General features: G+C 35.4%; 1 protein-coding gene across 1 annotated transcript in view; it reads left to right on the top strand.

Annotated features, from left to right (window-relative positions):
* THSD7A (thrombospondin type 1 domain containing 7A) overlaps nucleotides 1-20,349 on the top strand; it is a 267,196-nt gene that overhangs the window by 188,787 nt on the left and 58,060 nt on the right. Inside the window, exons 10-12 of the mRNA XM_014273675.3 lie at nucleotides 8,679-8,870; nucleotides 16,585-16,819; nucleotides 19,796-19,908. Of these exons, the coding sequence (XP_014129150.2) occupies nucleotides 8,679-8,870; nucleotides 16,585-16,819; nucleotides 19,796-19,908 (540 nt within the window). The remainder of the gene's footprint in view (nucleotides 1-8,678; nucleotides 8,871-16,584; nucleotides 16,820-19,795; nucleotides 19,909-20,349) is intronic.

Raw genomic sequence — 20,349 nt, 5'->3', positions numbered from 1 at the left:
CATAGCGTTCCATTGGTTTTGATTTTGGTTTCTTGGGATTTTCTTCCTCAATTTTCTATATATTTCTATTTTAGCATAATGATGGGATATTATTTTTTCATACTGCTGTTTGATCTGGCCAAATGTCCCTGCATTTTAAATAAAAATATATTATTTGGGTAAAGAAATACTATTTCTTTCCCTGGTTTTATTTGTGTCTGGCAAATTTAGACTCTGTCTACATGACTGTAATCCTGATAGATGACTCTAATATAAATGGAGGTACATATGTTCTGTCATTACCAGACATGAAAATGGGATTACTGGAAGCATTAATATTGTATCTGAAGGTGTTAGTTCATTGTGTTTAACCATTATTTTTAAGTTACTGCCAAAGAATATGCAAAGATGTTTTCCATCTGAAGCAATTATAGCAGGAAATATCCATCTTAAATATATGTTCTTAATTTTTGTGTCAGAGTTGTCCCTTTATTATTACCATTATTTCAAGGTATGGGATGTTATTTTGTTTCTGGTTATTTCTCTGACTGCTCTGTATATGGTTCGTGGTGGATTACTGTATTATTTACCTGATGTATTAAGGAATGCTGGCCTGGATTTTTTTATCAACGACTCACTTTTCTTGAAATTTGTGTGATTTAAAATTTGGATGAATTGAAGGAGAGAGAAGAAACCTTGTAGCCAGCACTGTCTTACCTCTGGAGCAGAATGGCTTTCACTCTGTTCAGCTCTCCTATAAACCACTTGCAGTTTTACCTGCTTCTGCCTTTTGCCTACACAGTTGGTGATATGCTGTGTTGTGGGAAAGGTTAGCAAACACAGTGCTACCCTGTAAGCTGTGACTGAGCTCATATTTACTGTTTGGTTACAGAGAAGGAGCTGGAGTGTTCAGGTACTATTTTTGAAATTATATTTCTGCATGAATGTGAGAGTTCCTGAAGCCAGTCATCCCACTCATCAGAATTATTTTTCCCATAAGGTGAATAAAGAAAAAATTTGCATATAGCCATTAAAAAGAAGTTATTGCTTGTAAAATGTGGTGTTTCATCTCATTAAGGAATAGAAAATAATAAAAAGCTCATTATTTTTTCCTTGAGTGTGTTAACATGCTGTTATCTTTGATTGTAAAAACATTGGATATGGTGGATTTCTAAGCTCCAGCTATTTTCATTTTGCATACTATTACTTCTTGTCATTGATAGTCATTTGTCATTGCAAATGTTTGCTTTACAAAAGTCAAAATCATATTTTAAAATTTAGTGGCTTATTTTAAAAGGTATATATATCTTGCAGTATTTGCATAGGCAAAGAACAGCAGTTAGAGGCCTTTTCAATAAGTCTCTGGTTTATCTGTGCAGAAAGGGTAAAAATGTAAATAAGACGATGATACCTGTGCTTGTACTCTCAATTTTCTTGTTTAGAAAAAAAAAAAAAAAAAGAAATAGAAACACATGTTTATGAGATTCACAGTGGGTTTTTTGAGTAAGTGGCAGAAGTATCACGTTTACCATTTTTCTTTCAGTGAGGAATAGAGTGCATGATACTACACTGAAAGCAAAACCACAGTAAATTTGCACACACAAACCATCAAATCAAACAGTTTACAATCCTGCAATGTTTACATATCATTAAACAATTAGACCAACTTTCTGTCATTTTTGCATAATGAACAGATGTGAGTAACCAGTGTATTTGTCTTCATTGAAATCAGTGCTGTTTCTACTTAGGCTTCTTAGAAGAAAATTACTTCAAGAATATTAACCATCAGCTAATTAAGATGTACTTAATTAAATGCAAATGCTACTTAGCAAAAGCGATTGAGAGAAAGGCATGTGATTAGGGAATTAACAACTGATTTAACACTTGGAGCTACCAGCTAGGCACCTAAGCATTAGAAAGGAATGTAAAAGCTTCACTTGATAATAATAGCACAAAGGAAAGATACACAATCTTTTTGCATTTAGTTTGTTGAAAAACTTAATAGCAACAAAGTAGGATACATTGAGGTCATAATCTGTCGTTTATGTTACAGTTTGATAATTAGAGAGGTTAAAAATTGTTCCAAGTGTTGAAAGTTTATAGATATTTTTTGACACCTGATTCAAGAACTGTAATGGAAAATAATTGCTAAGATAATAGCCTTGCTGCTCTTCTGAAAGACACTGCCATTTTGCTAACATTAAAAGTGTTTTTTTGAGCAGGTATGAATAAATACCATCAACATGATATGAAGGATAATGGGATTAGTAAAACATTTAAAGTTTCCTATTGTCTATCAAAATATGTGCTATTTGCTAGTATTGAGCTGACTGAAAGGCAAAACTTGTTCTGTCAGTCCGACACTGCTGCACACGCTGGTTTTTCTTCTTCCAAATACTCTTAAGATTGTTGAGCTAAACAAGATGGTAAATTATGAATTTCATGTAAATATTATAATTTCTCTTTTCTATTTGATTAGGTTTTAGAAATTAACCTCTAAATTCTCCCTCCTGAAAAATCTGGGCCAGCTTTTTGAAGTCGTGCATACATTTTACTTAGAGACACGTGCTCTAAGACAGTGTTCCTCAGAGAACTCCTCCTGTATAAGGAAAAACAAACAACAAAACAGAACTGTCAGAAAAAAAGAAAAAAAAAGGACCCAGTCCTGGGTCCTTTTCCAAACATTTTAAAAAGAAAACATCACACTTCTGGAGCTTCTAGGTTTGGAAGGAAAACACAATTTGCTGTCACCATTCATGCTAGGCAGGCATGATTTTTCCTGTTGTGGTGAAGTTTGGTAAGGTATTAGTGATTTGAAAGAAATGAAGAAGTATTAGAAATTAAAACAATAATTTCAGTTTATCCTGATGATTGATTGCTGTCTGCTCATTAGCAGATGTAAGGTGTCCTGGCATGTGAAGATGTATAAGATTTTGATAACTTAGATAGCTTTTCTGTAATGTGGGGAATTTCCATTTTGCATTAGACTCATCATCAGATGTGTTGACCAGGTTATTACTAGAGAAAATCTAGTGTAAAATTTCACATTTGGATAAATTTGTACATTTTCCTACTTAATGATTTTCTCAAATTTTTTAAAAATTCTCTTTAGAGTCATTACAGTTAAACTCATTAACATTGCTTCTTTACTCTTACAGTGTAGTCATAACATTCCTGTAACTTTGAGGCAGGTGGATTATGGACTGATGATTTTTAGAGGAGAAGGATATGGTTTACTAACTGTGACTGTGGTTAAACTCAGTTCCAAGTGAAAAAAGGACTGAGCACAGAGAACAGATCTGGTTTTAGTAAGTTTTGAATATGGGTAGGCATACTTTGTTCTTGGTGGTGGACAGAGTCTGCACAGGATTTTTGGCTCCTCAGCCAGTCTGACACATTTTGAGGTTGACAAGAGGGTCAGTGTAAGGACAGGTATAGGCCCTCATGTGAAAGGAATGCATTTGAGAAACTGCATAGGAGCTCAAGACAAAGAACATTCTCAGCCATTTCAGCCTTTGCAACTCATACTAGAGGCAGTTCAGTACTTTCCTGTTGATTATTTTTCTGGACAGGAAAGGAAGGAAACAGTTGGTGGCAAACAACACAGCTCACAGATTTTGCTATTGTGTGAAGTAATACTGCATTTTTCTCCTGCAGCCTCCATGCTTAGAGGCATTACTGAAGGCAGTTAAATAATGACAAGGCCTCCTTCACCCACGATCACCTTAAAAGTTGAGCTCTAGATTGCTTTTCCAAATATTTCAGCTGCCCAACAGTTTTCCAATGGATGACACATCATGTATAAGAAACTGATTAAATAAACTTTTTTTACTTCAAGTTGAAGATATAATACTAAATTTGAACATATTGAAGCAAGCAATAAGTAATATGAAGTCTGCAGTTCAATTTTAGCATTTGGCCTCAGTTGCTGTCATTACTTCTTTTATGAACTTTGAAATACAACTGTAAACTTTGTTTTACCAATGTGTTATATTCCTATCCTTTACTGATTACACAGGAATGTTAAAAATAATGTTAGCTGTTAAAGTTCAAAAAATTCTCTTGATTTAATTCTACTTATTTTTATTTTATTGTCAAAATTTACTTAGTTTATATCAGGCTACAGGTCACTTTCAGAAACAATAGCTGCTTTCCTTGTTTAGAACTGAGACCAGGCTCATTGACTTATTACATAGGGCTCCAGCAGCAACTTAATTTTATGCTGATTTTTTTAAAGTTGTTCTCTATGCCTCATTGAATCTTGCAGTGATTCTACTGTTCATTTTAAGGCTTAAAAACATTTTTCTCTCTGTTAAGTGCTTGCCGTCCCATTTCCTACAGGTCAGAATTTGACAGCAATTTTTTACTGTGCACTGAAGCATGCACCATGTTAAAAGATGCACAATAAGCAAGAGGGTTTCTTTACCATGTCTCTCTAGCAATTCCAGCTCTAGGAATGCTTCCCATTGGAACTTAAAGCATTTTACAAGAAACTTAAGTACCAGATACATTTTACAGATGAGTAGACAAAAACACAAAGGGCTGACATGATTCAACTGCATTAACCACACAACGTGGTCTAACTCAACCTTTAGCATCCAGACTGAAAATTTTCACAGATACAATACCTGCTTTGTGAATGTAATAAAACAAGAATGGTATATGAATACTGATATTTATCAATCAGTTTCTCCTGAATGCTATTCACAAGCTACCTCTCTGATCTGTAAAAATTTGCCTATTCTGTAGATTGGGAATTTTTTTTTTTTGGCTTGGTGTTTTTTGGTTATTTTTGTTTGTTTGTCTTAAAACAACTAAATAGTTGTGCAGTTCAGTTGTGGCTCTCACGTGGGCATATATATCAGGAAGTCTTTGAGCCAAGAAGTTGGCCAAAGGGAGGTCTTGACATAGTAACTTGCTTTGCTGATTGTTCAGATGGATCCAGCATAATTATTTGATAAAGAGATAGGTATTCAAAAGATCAGCACTCCTCACTGTTGTAAATCTGTAAAAAAATCCCAGGGAAGGTTTAAACAATTTTTGACATTTTAAATTTTTGAAAAAAACCCTAATTTGCCTCCTGCCATTTTTATGGACTGTCATTTCCTTAAATGCTATTTGGAGATTTTAGTCCAAATTGTGTATCTCTTGCCTAAGAGAGAAATATAATTCAACAACATAGGCATTGTTTGCAAATATGGAATATTACTAGATTCCATTGCTAGATTTTAACGAACAAGTTAAGTGGTGAAGATTTCTCTTGACAGAAATGTCATATTCTGTTTTCATATCTGTGCTTTTTACTTTTTTGTCATTCTGTTGTTTTGAGTATAAGTAACCCAGGGCAGATGCCTTTCAGTAATTTTTTTTTTTTTGAGTTCTGTCTTCAGTACTTATGCAACATAAATTTATATCCATAATGTTAAAATAAAATCATAGAATCATTGAATGGTTTGGGTTCGAAGGGACCTTAAAGATCATCTAGTTCCAACCTCTCTGCCATGGGCAGGGACACCTTCCACTAAAAGAGGTTGTTCACAGCTCCCTCTAACCTGAGATGGAGCATCCATCATGTCTGCAGACAACTTACCCAGTGCCTCTCCTCCTTTGCAGTAAAGAATGTTTTCTTTAATCTTCTCTCTTTTAGTTTAAAGCCTTTCCCCCTTCTCCTATCATTACATAGGACATGCTTTTTCAAAAAGCCCCTTTTATCTTTCTTGTCAGCCTTTTTCAGGCACTAGAAGGCTGCTGTAATGTCTCATTGAATTCTCCAGACTGAACAACTTAAATTTTCTCATTCCTCATGGGAGACATATTCCAGTCCTCTGCTCACCTTCATGGCCCTTTTCTGGACCTGCTTCAACACTCAATGGCAAGCATTTTCAAATGGGACTTTTTCTAAATAGTCTTTACACTGCCATTGTTCCCAGCTTATGGTTGAGTGGTTCTTGGTGGCTGACTACACTACACCCTTTAAAGAGGAAGGCAAAAAAGGTCAAGTTGTTCATAAAATCATTAGTGAAATGTCAGAAACAATTTAGTATAAATAAAATATTTCCCTGAAGATAAGAAGTACCCATTATAAGATATTTCTTCCAACTACATTTCTATGCTATTGAATTCATCAGATAAGAATTGGACACATGACAAAAACGAAATGCCAAAATGTAAGATAGATATCTCTAGAATGTTTTCTCTGTAAAAGCAAAGAAAAAATAGGGTCTTTGGTTTTGGGAGAGAGTGAAGGCTTGGTTTCATTTGAGATATAAACTCAGACTGAAACTAGGTCAAAAAAATTCTCATTGTGGCACCAAATTAAGCTTGAGTTAAAATTTAAAAAAAAATTAAAAGCCAATAAGTGATAAATACCTTCAGTATAGTTTTTGTTTGCTTATACTGTGACACACTATTGTAATAGTAGCATTTCTTTCAAAGTGTGCATGTGTCCTAGCAGTTTACCTTATTGAGTCTTACCTGGCAATGGAACAATATGAGAGTAGGTTTCACCTCTTTTCTAGCTTTTTCTTCCTGTCTGAAAAAGAACTTTAGTCCTCTCCTCTATCTCTTGTCCTTGAGCCCAAACAAATGCCCTTCTGATGAAGCAGGAAGGAATCCCTCCTGCACTGGTGTCAGGGTGTGATGACCTGCAATGTAACAGAGGGAACAGTTGATGCAAAGACTGAGTCCAGTGAGGGAAGCAGAACTTGGCATGGGAGAACCACAAAGCCTTTGGCAGGGCTTGAATTTGTATTTTAATATGGGCAAATATAGCTGTTGAGACTGACTTGATCTCAAAGGTCTTTATAATTCAGATGACTATGACTACTTTAGGCTATTTTAAAAACATGAGCTGCAGGATTTTCCTGAGTTTTCAGAACCAAGGAAGATTGATGTTTGTACTTCTGTTGTGCCTAAATATTCTGTATGACTAAAATATTTGGCACTGTTCAAAAGGATCTAATATTGAATGGATGGCCTTCATCTTTAACTCTTTCACAAAGAATTTGGTTAACACTTCTGGGTCTCATGATCTGATTTAGTACTAAAACACCTCCTGGTTTCAGGAACTCAATTTAAGAGATTCTTATTTAAAAGACTGTAAACTTTGAATGATAAAAAATGTAGTTTATGTAGTTTCTGTTTTGATTAGTATTTGAATAAATTCATTATTATACATCTATTGGGCAATAAAGTCTAATTTGAGACTCGATAAAGCAGAGTTTTTACATATCTAGTTTCATTTATAATATGCTCTGTTCTTACTGAATTAGCTTTCAGAATCCATTGTGGTAGTTACTAACAGTAACTGATGCCTTTATGATTCAATTAAAGGGTATTTGATCAATATATGTAACAAATATTTTGTTGTATTGAAGACTTACATTCATTTGCAAATATTGATAAGACATTATTTTGTTGACACTGGCTATTAAAACAAAGGGGTTGACATGATGGGTCTTAGAAAGTGCATAATGTAGACAACTCATGATCAGCTCAGTGCATAATGTAGACAACTCAGGATTATGTAAAATTCAAGAGTGCTTCAATAGATGAATCATGACAGAAGGTTTTATACCCTAGTACAGCAAAGATCATGTAGCACAAAAGGCATTGAGATGCTTTGAAGTATTATCCTTTTTAGAAAATAATTTTTAAAAAAAGTTTTATGTTTACAAATGAGCTGGTTCTTTCATGCCTTAATTGTATGCGATTGTCAATGCCTCAGAAGTCCAATGTGTTCTTAGATGCAACATTTTCAGTTCCTCATAACAGGCATTATATTGTGCTAACAAGGCTAGAATCCTAAAACATGGACCTGAATCTTTCTCTCCTTTGTTTTTTCCATCATTTGCTCCAACATGAAGATCTGTCATGATTACTTACTGATGCCAGAATATGTGATCATTCATTCTTTCCCCCTTAATGAGTATTAACTTATTTGATCAAGAAATCATGTCACCTCACAAAACTATCCATGTTGTGATTAAGGTGCTGTTTGGACAGATCTCAGACACAGTGGTCCTGTGATTACCTGATTGAAAACAAAAGCAACCCTGCTACTTAAATACTAGCTAATATTTCATTAAGCAATTCACACCAGCCTGGATCTTATGATTATAATGAAATGTGTATCTACAGAATACAAATGCATAGATCTTGTTATACCTCCATGACACAAAGAGTGATGTGTTGCTGCTTTGCTAACAAATGAAGATCTTTCTAACCAAACAACATTCTGACTGTAATTTACTGCATATTTTGATGGATAGCTGCAATTCAAAGGATGAATCGTGGATTATAAACTGGCTAAATTAGGATGCTTTTCCCCTTGTCCCACAAATCTGGATGAAAACTGGGTCATTTCTATACATGCATCTCTATGTACAGTTTTCCATAGGGTTGTTATATACTCTGGTACATTTGGATTTTGTGTGGGGTCATCTATTGCAAAATAAAAGCTTAAATACCACCCAGGCTGGCATTCACTTCATGAGAATATCAAATCAACTTAGGTTTAAGTATGCTCTTCTAGAATTGAGGCAGAGGAGACAAGTAATAAAAAAATCTGTTTACCTTGTTTATACACAAGAACAGAATCTAATTTATTTGTGCTCCCATCTGGACTAGATTGCTCATTTTAAGTTAATTTAGCAAATGATAGACTGCTATGGCCTTTTTTTTTATTTTTCTTCCCCCAGGAGAAGAGGTTGACAGGCAGCTGTGCAGAGATGCCATCTACCCGATCCCGGTGGTGTGCGAAGCGCCGTGCCCCAAGGACTGCGTGCTCAGCGCGTGGTCTGCGTGGTCCTCCTGCTCGCACACCTGCTCCGGAAAAACCACGGAAGGGAAGCAGCTGCGCGCCCGCTCCATCCTGGCCTACGCGGGGGAAGGTAAGGGCTCGCCCTCTCCTCTGGGATTGCCGATCCTCCGCTGCCTCTGTAATGTCAAAGTGATTTCTTGATCGACAGAAACAAACTGTTAGATCATATCGTGGGTTTTTAAAATATAGCAAAATTGTTTAAATGGCTGTCCTACATTTACTCCTGGTACCTAAAGCTGTTTTATGGTTATCCTACATTTAGGATAACCATACTACATTACATTTGAACAAAACTCCTTTCTCCCTGATTGTTACATGCAGATGTATGCACACACAAGGGTATGTGTATGCATATATCTATATTTACTATTTGCTTCTGGTACCTAAAGCTGTTTTAAAGAGGGTTTATTTTGCTCATTTCAGTTACTATATTTTTTTAGTGTGCCTAATGTTACTGCTTCTATTTCAGATATATGATTTTCTTGTTTTCGTTAAAAGTAAACAAGACAAACATTTCATCTGATACAGGTTAACAACACTAATTTATGTCCAGTTTGGGAAGATATAAGCATCCTGAATGCTGAATAGATGAGAATTTTAATGATTCAAATGTTGTCTAATTTGGAAAGATATAAGTATCCTGAATGCTGAAAATATGAGAATTTTAATGATTCAAAATGTTAGCAAATGTTTTGGAGTTTCTTTTCTCTAATTGGTAACTTATGTCACCCCACTAACATTGTTATTCATAGCAAAACTTTGGGTTTTACCCTGCAAGTCTTCAGTCTTTAATGGTTCCCATTTGTTCAAGTGATCCTTGTGCAGTGTCTGCAGCATATGCAAAGACATAGCTGGAATATAAAGGAGAAGACAAAACAGGCTTTAAATACAGATTCATGGCTATTCTTTTATGATTTTCCATGGTTCCTACAGCTCTTTTTGTTTTGGTTTAACTACTTGGGGTAGGTGGGTTTAGAGGAAATGTATTCTGTATATAACATGGTTCAAAAATGGCCATGTCAGGTGTGCCAATGCCTCGTGCAACACCAGGAGCCAGAAAACATAGCCACCAAAGAGTTCTTGGAAAATGTTTACTCACATGTGTTACTGACAGAAAAGTTAAATGCTGCACTATAAAAGGACTACCTGCATGTGTTTGTTCTTTTTTTCAACTATTGAGGATTTTATTACTTTATCTTAAGATCAAATTTAGCTGAGAAATGAAAGCTGCAAGGTATGGAAGCAATGCAATGGAATAGCTGTACACTTTGCTGTTTGCAGACACTACGTTGCTAAAAGTATACTCTGTATTTGGCAGAATTTGGATGACTGTAAAAAAAAACATAGCAGAGCACTTTCAGCTTTTTCTCTGCAAGGAATTTTTGCTAGAAATGTAAGTGTACTCTATTTTAGTAGGTGATGTAAATAATAAATTATTTAGATGGATCTAATGTAACAAAGTAGAAACACTTTTAAAATTATAAAAAAATTGGTTTGTTGTTTCCCTTTTTTTAACAAAGAATATCAAACAGACTCATTTTGTGGGAAACACAGAGCCATATAATTCAAATAAACATATATTCATGTGCTTCTTGCTTATCCATGTAGGTCAAGACAATAGATTTTTGATGTACTTTTGTAATTTTGCTGGTGAGAGAAATTTAAATCCTGACAAGCGTGCCATAGAAGTCAAAACCTAAATTACTGGAAAAATTATTCCACTTTCTTATTCTTAATCTTAAAAAGTACTCCTTACTCAGAGAATGAAAGTATATAAATAAATAAAAGAAGCTTCCAAGGTTTAGGGTATTTTTACAATTTTAGCTGGAAAGTACTTTTCACCTTTTCTTGTATTATATTAAAAATGTATCAGTTTAACTTTTTTTTTAATGCTTCAGTGGAATGAGAGTTATTTTCATCTTTCTCCTTATACTCCTGTTATGCCTTTTAGTCATTTGTTACATGACAAATAACTGAATGACTTTTCACCTCCAGAATCCCATGACTGAGATCAGCTGTGTTCCCAAAACATAAAATACTGGGTGCTGGGAGCTAATTTCTTTTTCTAGGAGCACAGAATATATTCATGTGCTTGAATGTCTGTAGTCCACTGATATAAAAGGAAGCTTCACATTGAGCATTTTTTTGGAAAACATGCAATTCTCAGTTCCATTCAGAACTTAGAAAAAATGCCCAGAACTGTAGATGGAAGCTCTGCAAGCATCATGTAAAACTAAAAATTCCAAGTCTCATGTAAGACCAATAATTCCATCTACACATTAAAGCTGAGTTCTGAAAACAGCTATCAGTTCTCTTCAGGTGAACAGTCACACAAGTTTTCTTTTGGATTTCTGAAAATTTTCTTGAGCTGTTCGTGTGAGACACAGACCAGGCTAAGTAAGCTATTCCATAGTAATTTTTGTATCCTGTTGCTTTTTTACTCAAAACACAATAGGACAAATATATTGTGAATAAATATATACTATTCCTATTATATATCAGGACTGGATATTAATTAAAGAAAAAATGTGCATGACTGTTGCAAATCCATGAGTAAGGCTAAATTTGTATTTGAAAATGACGTAAGGAGTCCCGGTGTGAGTCCTCGATCACACACATCCTCCTGCTAGTCATTCAGTGCACAAGCCTAGAAAGATCAAAGCATTGCAGTCATTGCATATGCAATGAATATTGCAATCCATCAAAATATCTGGTACATTTAATTCTCATTCATTTGGGTACTTAAACATGAGCACCCCCTGAAATTTTTGAGGCTCTATAGCTACATGTGAAATAGGTTTTTTATCTGGCTCTCAGATGGCTTTTTATCAAGTATTGTCTGTGATTGTCCGTTCAGTTTCTGAATATTGTCTGTTCAGTTTCTCTCCTCTTTGAAATGAAAAATACTATATTCTACCATTTTTCTTGTTAACATTGGCATATAACTGTCTGTAATAGAGCTATGTCATTTCACACCTAAGAAATTTTTTTTTCCTCTTAGTACCAATCTATCTCTGCTGCTGAATTGGTTTGAAGAAACCATCAAGTAAACATGACTGGCCACCAGGAAACAACCACAGTCTAATCAATTTTTAATTTGATTTAGAATAAGAATAATTCAGTAGTATTATAATAATTCCTCAGTGTAAAGAATAGGTTCACAGAAAAACTATAAGCTGGATGTAAAATACAACAAATATAAGCCATATGTAAATTACAACAGTGACAAAGTTTTCTAATGAGCTCTGGGATACCAACTGCCCCTCCAGCACTACACTGATTTCTGCTTGAGCCAGGAGCTGACCTCAGTTGTACACCCACTCATCAGCATTTCCTCATTCCATACAAGACCCTTTTCATGTGCTCAAACCACACGCTGCAGAGCCTCAAGCACAGTGTGGTCATGCACAGCTGGGATGGGCTTATTTACTTGCATTCAGTGGAAAGAAAGGAGTCTCTTCACAAGATAAAGACTTACTGTGCTTTGTGAGATGACTTGATGTGAAAATGAGTGTCACAATAACAATTTTTTGGTATTTTTTCTGAGATCATTGTCCTCAGCTTGAAGGTTTGAAAGGCAAACTGATTTATAAATTTGCCTGTGAGACTGCCTATAGTGTTAGCTCATTTCTGTCACTGTCAAATATATCTTCATGATACAGGAAGAAACTCAGAAAAGTCACTGTCTCAAAATAAAAAATGACAGCAAAGGACATAGTGATGTTATCTGATGCATCATACAATTGTTCTGCATAAATCTAGTAAAGTATTGTATACAGCCCAGCCTATCTCCTGAATGTAGGTGTGTCTACTTTTGGTTTATATTCTTTTTAATATTTCTGTTCTTCTTTTTACTCCCTGCTTACAATAAATCTTACATAATGAGTAGTGTGCACTTAGACTGTTTCACATTACTACTGGACCTGAGACTCAAAAGTACTGAATTAATCTTAGTTTTTCAGTAAGTAAGAAATATGTAGATTAATTCTGTTTTGATTATACACTGCCATAGACTGGAAAATTGGTGCAATACAGCATAACAGTAATGTTGTGAGTACATCCTAAGTTTTATCAGTAAAACCAATTTTGGAAAAGTAAAGATTTAACACCCCAAACCAAAACCAAAAATGCAAAAGAGGAAAATAAGACAACTTAAAAGTTTCATTTATTAAAATGAGAGGGAAGTGAATTTTTTTATTATTATTATTCTCTTAGGGCAGGGATGCATATGTGCAGCAGTGCTTTGCTAGGGGTGTTACATGCTCATAGATCAGCAAAGTGTAATGCCAGAAGGACTATTTGGCATGACCATACACCACAGATCACTAAACATCACACTTAGATAGTATGGAATATCAGTTGTCCATTTCATCAGATATTCTGTTTGACAGGGACCAACAGCTCTTCTTATCTATCTGCAAGACTGATTTATTGAATATGTAAGAAACAGCTGTATCAAAGGAATTTCTTATCAATACATAACAGATTATTGTTTATATGCTTTAAAATTTTATTCCTGTTAAATTCCAATACAGTTTGACTACATAGTTGCAAACAAGTAGTTGTGCTTAGGGGTTTTTAATGTATTTATTCTTCCTACATTTATTGAGTTTGTTTTTAATTTTTGTATTTTCCTGCTTGAAGTAACAGTGCTTGGTAATTAAATCTGAAAGCACAGAATGAGTATTTATTTCAGCAGCAAATTGCTCATTCACAAAAGAATAAGTTTTGGAGAGCATGAGGTTTTTCATGAAACAGGAATGAAAAAAAAAAACCCCACTTAGTTTTGGAACTGTGCAACCTGTATTTTCAGGCAAGACTTACTAAGTGACCTGACAGCCATGTGAGAAAGGTGAGCCAGGGCAGGGTATGTTACTGTGCTTCTTTTGCTCAGGAGCCCATCAGCTCAGATTGCTGATGTAGTGAGGGTCAGGGGTTCATACTCTATCCTGAAAAATTCTTGAGGACAGACCTCGCTCCTACCATGAGCCCACTCTGCATCCTGACCTGTTGTGTATTTCAGACAGGTCTGCTTGATTTGTGAAACTGATACAAGCCAGGGGAGGAAGCATCAGTGTTTGCAGAGCAGGAACAGTCTTGGTTCTGACTGTGTCTGTCCTCAGGAAGTGCAGCTGCCTTGAGAAGTGCCTACCTCCTACCTACAGCAAAGAAATGAGTTACACCCATTTCACCCACCAGAATACAACAGGCACTTCAGTCACATTTGTTTTCTCAAACTTTGAGATTATTCCAGCTGTTTTGAAATGCATTTATAAAACTATATGCCTTTGCAAAAACAAGGGATATCAAAATGATTAATTAGAATGATCCAAAATGCTTTAAAAAAATGTTTAACATTTTGAAATTTCAAAGTTATCGAGTCAAGGTCACCAAAAAAAAATTTTAAAATCCAATCATTGAATATCCTAGAGCAAGGTGTCTTACCCCTTTAGCAGCTCCAAACCAGGCAGAAAAGCAATCTAAGTGTATGACAATTCTGTCAACTATTTTATGAGCAATATGCAAGTCCTTCTGCAAAGCTAGGCTTTCCCTTCCAAGTCTACTTTGCTTAAAAATCCAAACACAAAACTAAATGCTTCAGCCCCAATTGGTTTTTGTATCCTTGAAATTATTATTTTTAGTACTGCCAAGAAGTCATTTACTGTCATCTGATCATTTATTATTAAAGGATGTATTTATTATTGTATGTCCCTTTTTCCTATATTCTGATTAATTCAAATGTCTATTTTTTTTTTTTTTCTGTGATACTCATTAACTTTTACATTCCTGTCAAACCTGTACTCTGCTAGGGATATGCTCCTAAAGTTGTTACCCCTACACAGATGTTGTAATGGGCATCTCTAACTGCCAGTTTTCCAACCCCTTCTGCATTTTCTGTACCTACTTAAATTGGAGGAAGCACAAGAGAATGCTGTTTTCCTGGATGGAATGGCACATTGATTTTTATTTTAGTAGTATTATTTCCACATTTTGTTCAGTCTTTGCATGTTTTTTAACTCCTGGTTTAATCTGAACAGAACTGGATTCCCACTGAGCTGCAGACATTCATGCCCCAATGTTTTTCATTTACAAGTCAATATCAATCCCTTTTTCCCCCCTGAATATATATTCTTGCATAGCTGCCGAAACTGAACCTAAGTTGTCACTTTATTCTCAAATGTCTTAAGAACTGGTGCCTGTAGCATTCAATATTTTAAACATATTTTCAGTATTTTAAACCTATATTTAAAATATATTTTAAACAATTCTGATAGACTTGAGTTGCATCCATTTTCTACAAAAAATTGAAGTTATTCTTTAATTAAATTCACATATTTGTAGGTTTTTCTAATCCTGCTTTGCAAAATTTAATATTAGCTAGTCTGTGGCATGAAATTCCAACTGATATGATGTTTCATGTTGCTTGGTTGAATCAATATTTTTAGGAAAAAGACAGAAATTAAAAATATTCCTAGAGAAATAAATTCAGAATTATGATTTTATCTTTTGTTTTTACTAGAATGAGCCTTTTCTCATATTTGCTGCAGATCTAGACTACGCAGAGCAACTTGGAGTATAAACTATTTTTATATTGGCAACTTGACTTTCTTGAATTGGAGTATTTGGAGCATCCATTGTTTCTTTGGTTACATTTACTTCTTTGTTTCATTTCAACAACGGGTGTTTAAAACCTCTTCCCTCCCACATATCTGTAGAGTCAACCTGAAGGTCAGTGCTGGGGTATAAATAATATGCTCTATAACACGCATTTGGTGGGAGCATACATTTTAGAGAAAAGTCGTATGGATCATCAGCATTAACTAATAAAAAGCTCCTCTTTCAATTGTCTCTCCTACTTTTCTTGTCATTTAGGAGAGACTAAAATGTTGCTTAGATTTTTTGCTGCTGTTCTATCAGTTGGAGATAGGAGTCCCCTCGTTCCTTTAGGCCAGAATCTCAAACCTAGATTCTAGTATCCCCAGATATTTAGCGGGTGTGATGTCTGCTCACAGGGCTGGACATGGAATAGCCCGTGATCAGCTCTCATAGGAAAGACCTCTTCATTTCTGCTGGAGGACTGGGAGGCCAAAGTAGGTTTGAAGTGCTTGAATATAATGAACTGAACATACTATCAAAGAAACCAAGCACAACAAAGATAGATTTTCTTCACAAATATTGACACTTGATTGCATTTTAATCTTAACCTGAAATAGGCTTTGTTTTCTTAATCTGGACCTGGAATTGCCAGCTGTGCCATCCTCTTTGGTTCACATAATATGGATAAACATCCACTGGGAGCTAGGGGAAGAATTCCAAAAATCTTTTCAATTCATCTGTGAATTAGACATAAACAGTGTTTTTTTACATGTGTATAATTAGAATAATTGACCATTTCTTCTGTCTACAGCCTTCATACATCCTTATGTGATCTCTTGCAGTCTTTCAGTGTTTACTTCTAAAGAACACTGGAAAAATAAGGCTGTAGACCACTCCAAGCACATTAGTGTTATAGAAGTTATGATTATTTTGTTATCCTTTTGGTACAGACTTACATGGTGTCCATGAACAGTCTGTTCTGTGTGGCTTGTTGACTGAAATTTATGAAAGTCGATATTGGGCATATGAAGAGGAGGAAAAAGGAACAGCATTTCTTTCATGTAATCAAACATAATATATAACTAAGAAAACTTCAAAGTGAGTTTGTGATATGTGTGGGGTTTTTTTTTAATAAAAATTATATCTCCTTCCAGTGAAGGATCATTTTCCCTCTGCTATTGTTCCAGGAGGAGTGCAGTGCCCGAACAGCAGCGCCCTGCAGGAGACGCGCAGCTGCAACGAGCACTCCTGCACTGTGTACCACTGGCAGACTGGCCCGTGGGGACAGTGCATAGAGGACACGTCTGTCTCTGCTTTCAACTCCTCCGCCAGCTGGAATGGGGAGGCCACCTGTTCCGTGGGGATGCAGACAAGAAAGGTCATCTGTGTCAGGGTCAACGTGGGACAAGTAGGCCCGAAAAAGTAACGATCTTTAAAAGTGTCTTCATGCTGTAATAATGCTTGGATTTTACTGCTTTATATTTTTATCACCAAAAACCGCTTGCAAAGGCAAAAATACCCTCTTCTGTGTGTTCTCATGAGGGGACATTTCATCTTCTAAAAATACAAGACTGGCACAACAGGAAGACTAGACAATACCTTTCTCAGTATGGATTTTAATGGATAGTATTTATGATGGTAGTTCTGCTGACAGCTACATAAATCCAGTTGGCTCCTTACCACCATCAGGTTGAGTCACAATAAAATTCTTGGAGTATATGTGTGAAATTCAGAGAAGCACCATTTCGAAGATCCTTGTGCTGCTTCCAAACAAGCAACATGCTGTATTGATTAGTGCAGTTCCACTCAAAAATAGTGATATGAATCTAAATACACTAAAGCCCTTCTCAGAACCAGACCAAGTGAAAAATGGCATGGCATTAATTTGAAGCATTAGTTTGAACATTAGTTTGACAAAATTTGTGGGTTTTTTTCCCCACTTATGTGGGGTTTTTTTAAGTTATTTCCTTGGCCCAGTAATTTGGGTTTACAGTTTAATGTGTTACTAGGGTTAAATACAGATTAGCTGCTAGTAAAATGCATTTGATAATATCTTTGTAGGGATTTGCAGTCTGTAAATATATCCCACTCAGAACAGATTCAAAACTCTAAGAACTGCTAGCAGAGGTCATTTAGAAAGTTCATGAGGCAGCTATTTTCACACGAAATGTTTGCTTGATGCCTGCCATTTGCTGTTTTATTTGGCTGTAGATTTAAGCCTAATTTACTTTAAATGGAAATGTGGGGAGTAGTGTCTGCACATTCAGTAATCTAAATTGTTGTGTATCTGTATTAAGTTGCTGTTCTATTTAGTCATGATAGAATTATCTTTTGTTTGGTGCATTTACAGAAAAAAACCCCACAAATCTCTAATGATGTATCATCCTTTTTAAATCTACTAGATGCTTCTACCTTTGATTTGATGTTAAATTCTGGGAGGAGGACTGTTTTATTCTTTCATAAATTAATCATGTGAAGTGAAAAAAGGTCTTGGTTGTTCCTTCAAATTGTCACATCAAAATCACTGAATCATTTTTAAAGACCCAGACATTTAACATGAAAATGTAAATAGGAACCTTGTTTTAAACTCCCCTTAATAAAAAGGATTACTGTGGTATGATACAATCAATATTATTGGCCTTATCTGCCTCACAAGTTACAGACTCCAGCATGTATCTTTTCTGTTTAATTTGACCTTGAGTAAGGACTGCAAAAAAATCAATACTTTGCTTTAAGCCATATATAGTAAATACAAACAATATAAAGCATAGAAATGGTGTTCTAATTGAACTAATTGCCTTGCCTAAGTATCTGAAGAGCAATTGTAGTGTTTAGCACTCCTGAAAGATGAAGCTCTCCATAAAATGGTGAATGTGTGTATTTCAGACTGTTTTGTATGCTTATAATTTCTCCTCTTTTTAAAGGGAAAAGCCAATGCAAGAAAAGCCATTAGCGAGCCAACATTCAGTGCTTTTCAGAAACATTTTTTAATTTTAATCTTAAAGAAATTTCTGACAATATTGTCAATATATGTGATTGGAAGCAGAGGTTTTATTAAAGTGTATCTGATCATATCTAAACACACCCTTGCATATAGAATCTGATTTTATGAATCACATAGAACTGAGGCACAAGTTGACTAAAAATTGTAGAGAGAGCTTACAGAGGGGCAATGGAGATTTGTGTTGCTATAGCTGTGTTATTTCATGCTTTTTCACATTGGTGGGAGGGGAAAAAAGAGAAGGGGTAGAGATCCCATTTTAAGAGGGCACCAAGGAATTGGTGCTTGTTCATGGTAATTGATCACATACTGAGAACAACATGTGAATTGACAGGAAAATGCAGAGATGTCTGATGGAAAGCCTGGACAAGCAAGTATTATTGTTGAAGAGTATGTTCCTGTAAAACTGCAAATCAGCTTTTGTCCTCCTCATATTGCTCAGGCATAGCTCTCTGCTGACCATGGAGACTAGATTTTCCTGGTGGTTTACCATTAGACTTGCCTCTCTCACCTCTCTGGTCCCAGTTGCCCTAGACTAAAAAGAGGAAAGCTAATCATAGTAATGTTTTTCTATAGTGATCTATAAGCTTACAAAAATGGATGTTATGTTTTTCTTACATCTTTACATGTTCTTCAGACAGTCCACAGTCTGTATGTTTTTGGAGCAATAGAAATTTTGAAATTATTTCAAATATTTTCAGTACTTCTGAGAAGGTTATTGTATCATTCTGAAACAAGTATTGTGGCACAGAGAGTTGTTTTTCCTTGATGAAAAAAGACAGAATCCCCACAGAATGGGGAAAATGACCTGGGTAATGAGTCCCATATGTGGTAGTCCAATAATCCTTTTTATATGCTGATCAAGACTCTCCCTAAAACAGGCAAGGTTTTCTGCCTTTTCTGACAGTCTTTCTCAGTCTCATTGATCTGGCAGTTTTAAATCCTTTTCTGGTTTCTCTCATAATCACAGCCAGCTTATGCCTATTCATTCCTGGGTAGGCAGTGCTATTTATTTTAAATATGCCTCCTTCCAGAGTTTATATTTATGATAAAGTGATGAGACCTGAAAATATATTTTGCTAAGCTAAATAATGGGATGGCTTTTCTTCATAATTATGTGAAAGCTTGAAAATTACTCTGAAGATACAAAGTCTAGCATGATGAGTGAGGGATGATGATTATTTAAATCCTGAGGTGCAGCATACACTAGATTTGGCTTGCTTTCACCATATGTATTTAATTGCTACTAGTTTTTATAGCTGTGGTCCATCCTGGTGAATTCTGGGCAACAAGCACTGTCCTCGTGCCTACAAGCATTGAGTACCTCACACAATTCACTACTACACTGCAGAGTGATTGTTTTATTTGATAATGCTTCTTTGTTTTTTTTTTGTTAGATGCCCTGAAAGTCTTCGACCTGAAACTGTGAGACCTTGTCTGCTTCCCTGTAGGAAGGACTGCATTGTGACTCCATTCAGTGACTGGACACCGTGTCCTTCCTGTCAAGAAGGTAGTTTTATCCATTGCATGTTAATAAATTTTAAGTATGTAAAAGATGGGGAGTCAATTACTTGCTATCACTTTTGGCAGAATGCTTATACACATCTCTTTCTGGCAGAGTACATGTAATATCTGGTGTAGCTGCTGCAGGGAGGACATAGAGTTTTTGCTGAAAAGAACAGTTATTTCTATCCATTTTCTATATGCATCTGTTTGGATTTTTTCCCACATTTTGCCTAATGTCACAAACTCCCATTTGCATCTTACACTGATAAAGAGATAACTAGTTACAGGGTAGACACATAGCTGTTATCGTCAGCTTATCATCTTAACATCAATACTTACACAGTGTTAGCATTTTAATTGTCAGATTATGAGATGGGGTTTGGAAACACCTAAGTTTATGCTGTTTGCTCATCAGAAAAAAACCCAAGTCTTTATATACAAGGAG

The sequence above is a fragment of the Zonotrichia albicollis genome, chromosome 1, assembly GCF_047830755.1.
Source record: "Zonotrichia albicollis isolate bZonAlb1 chromosome 1, bZonAlb1.hap1, whole genome shotgun sequence".
In the NCBI taxonomy this organism is placed as follows: Eukaryota; Metazoa; Chordata; class Aves; order Passeriformes; family Passerellidae; genus Zonotrichia; species Zonotrichia albicollis.
The sequence above is the reverse complement of the archived record's forward strand: the minus strand, read 5'-3'. Positions and strand labels throughout refer to the sequence as shown.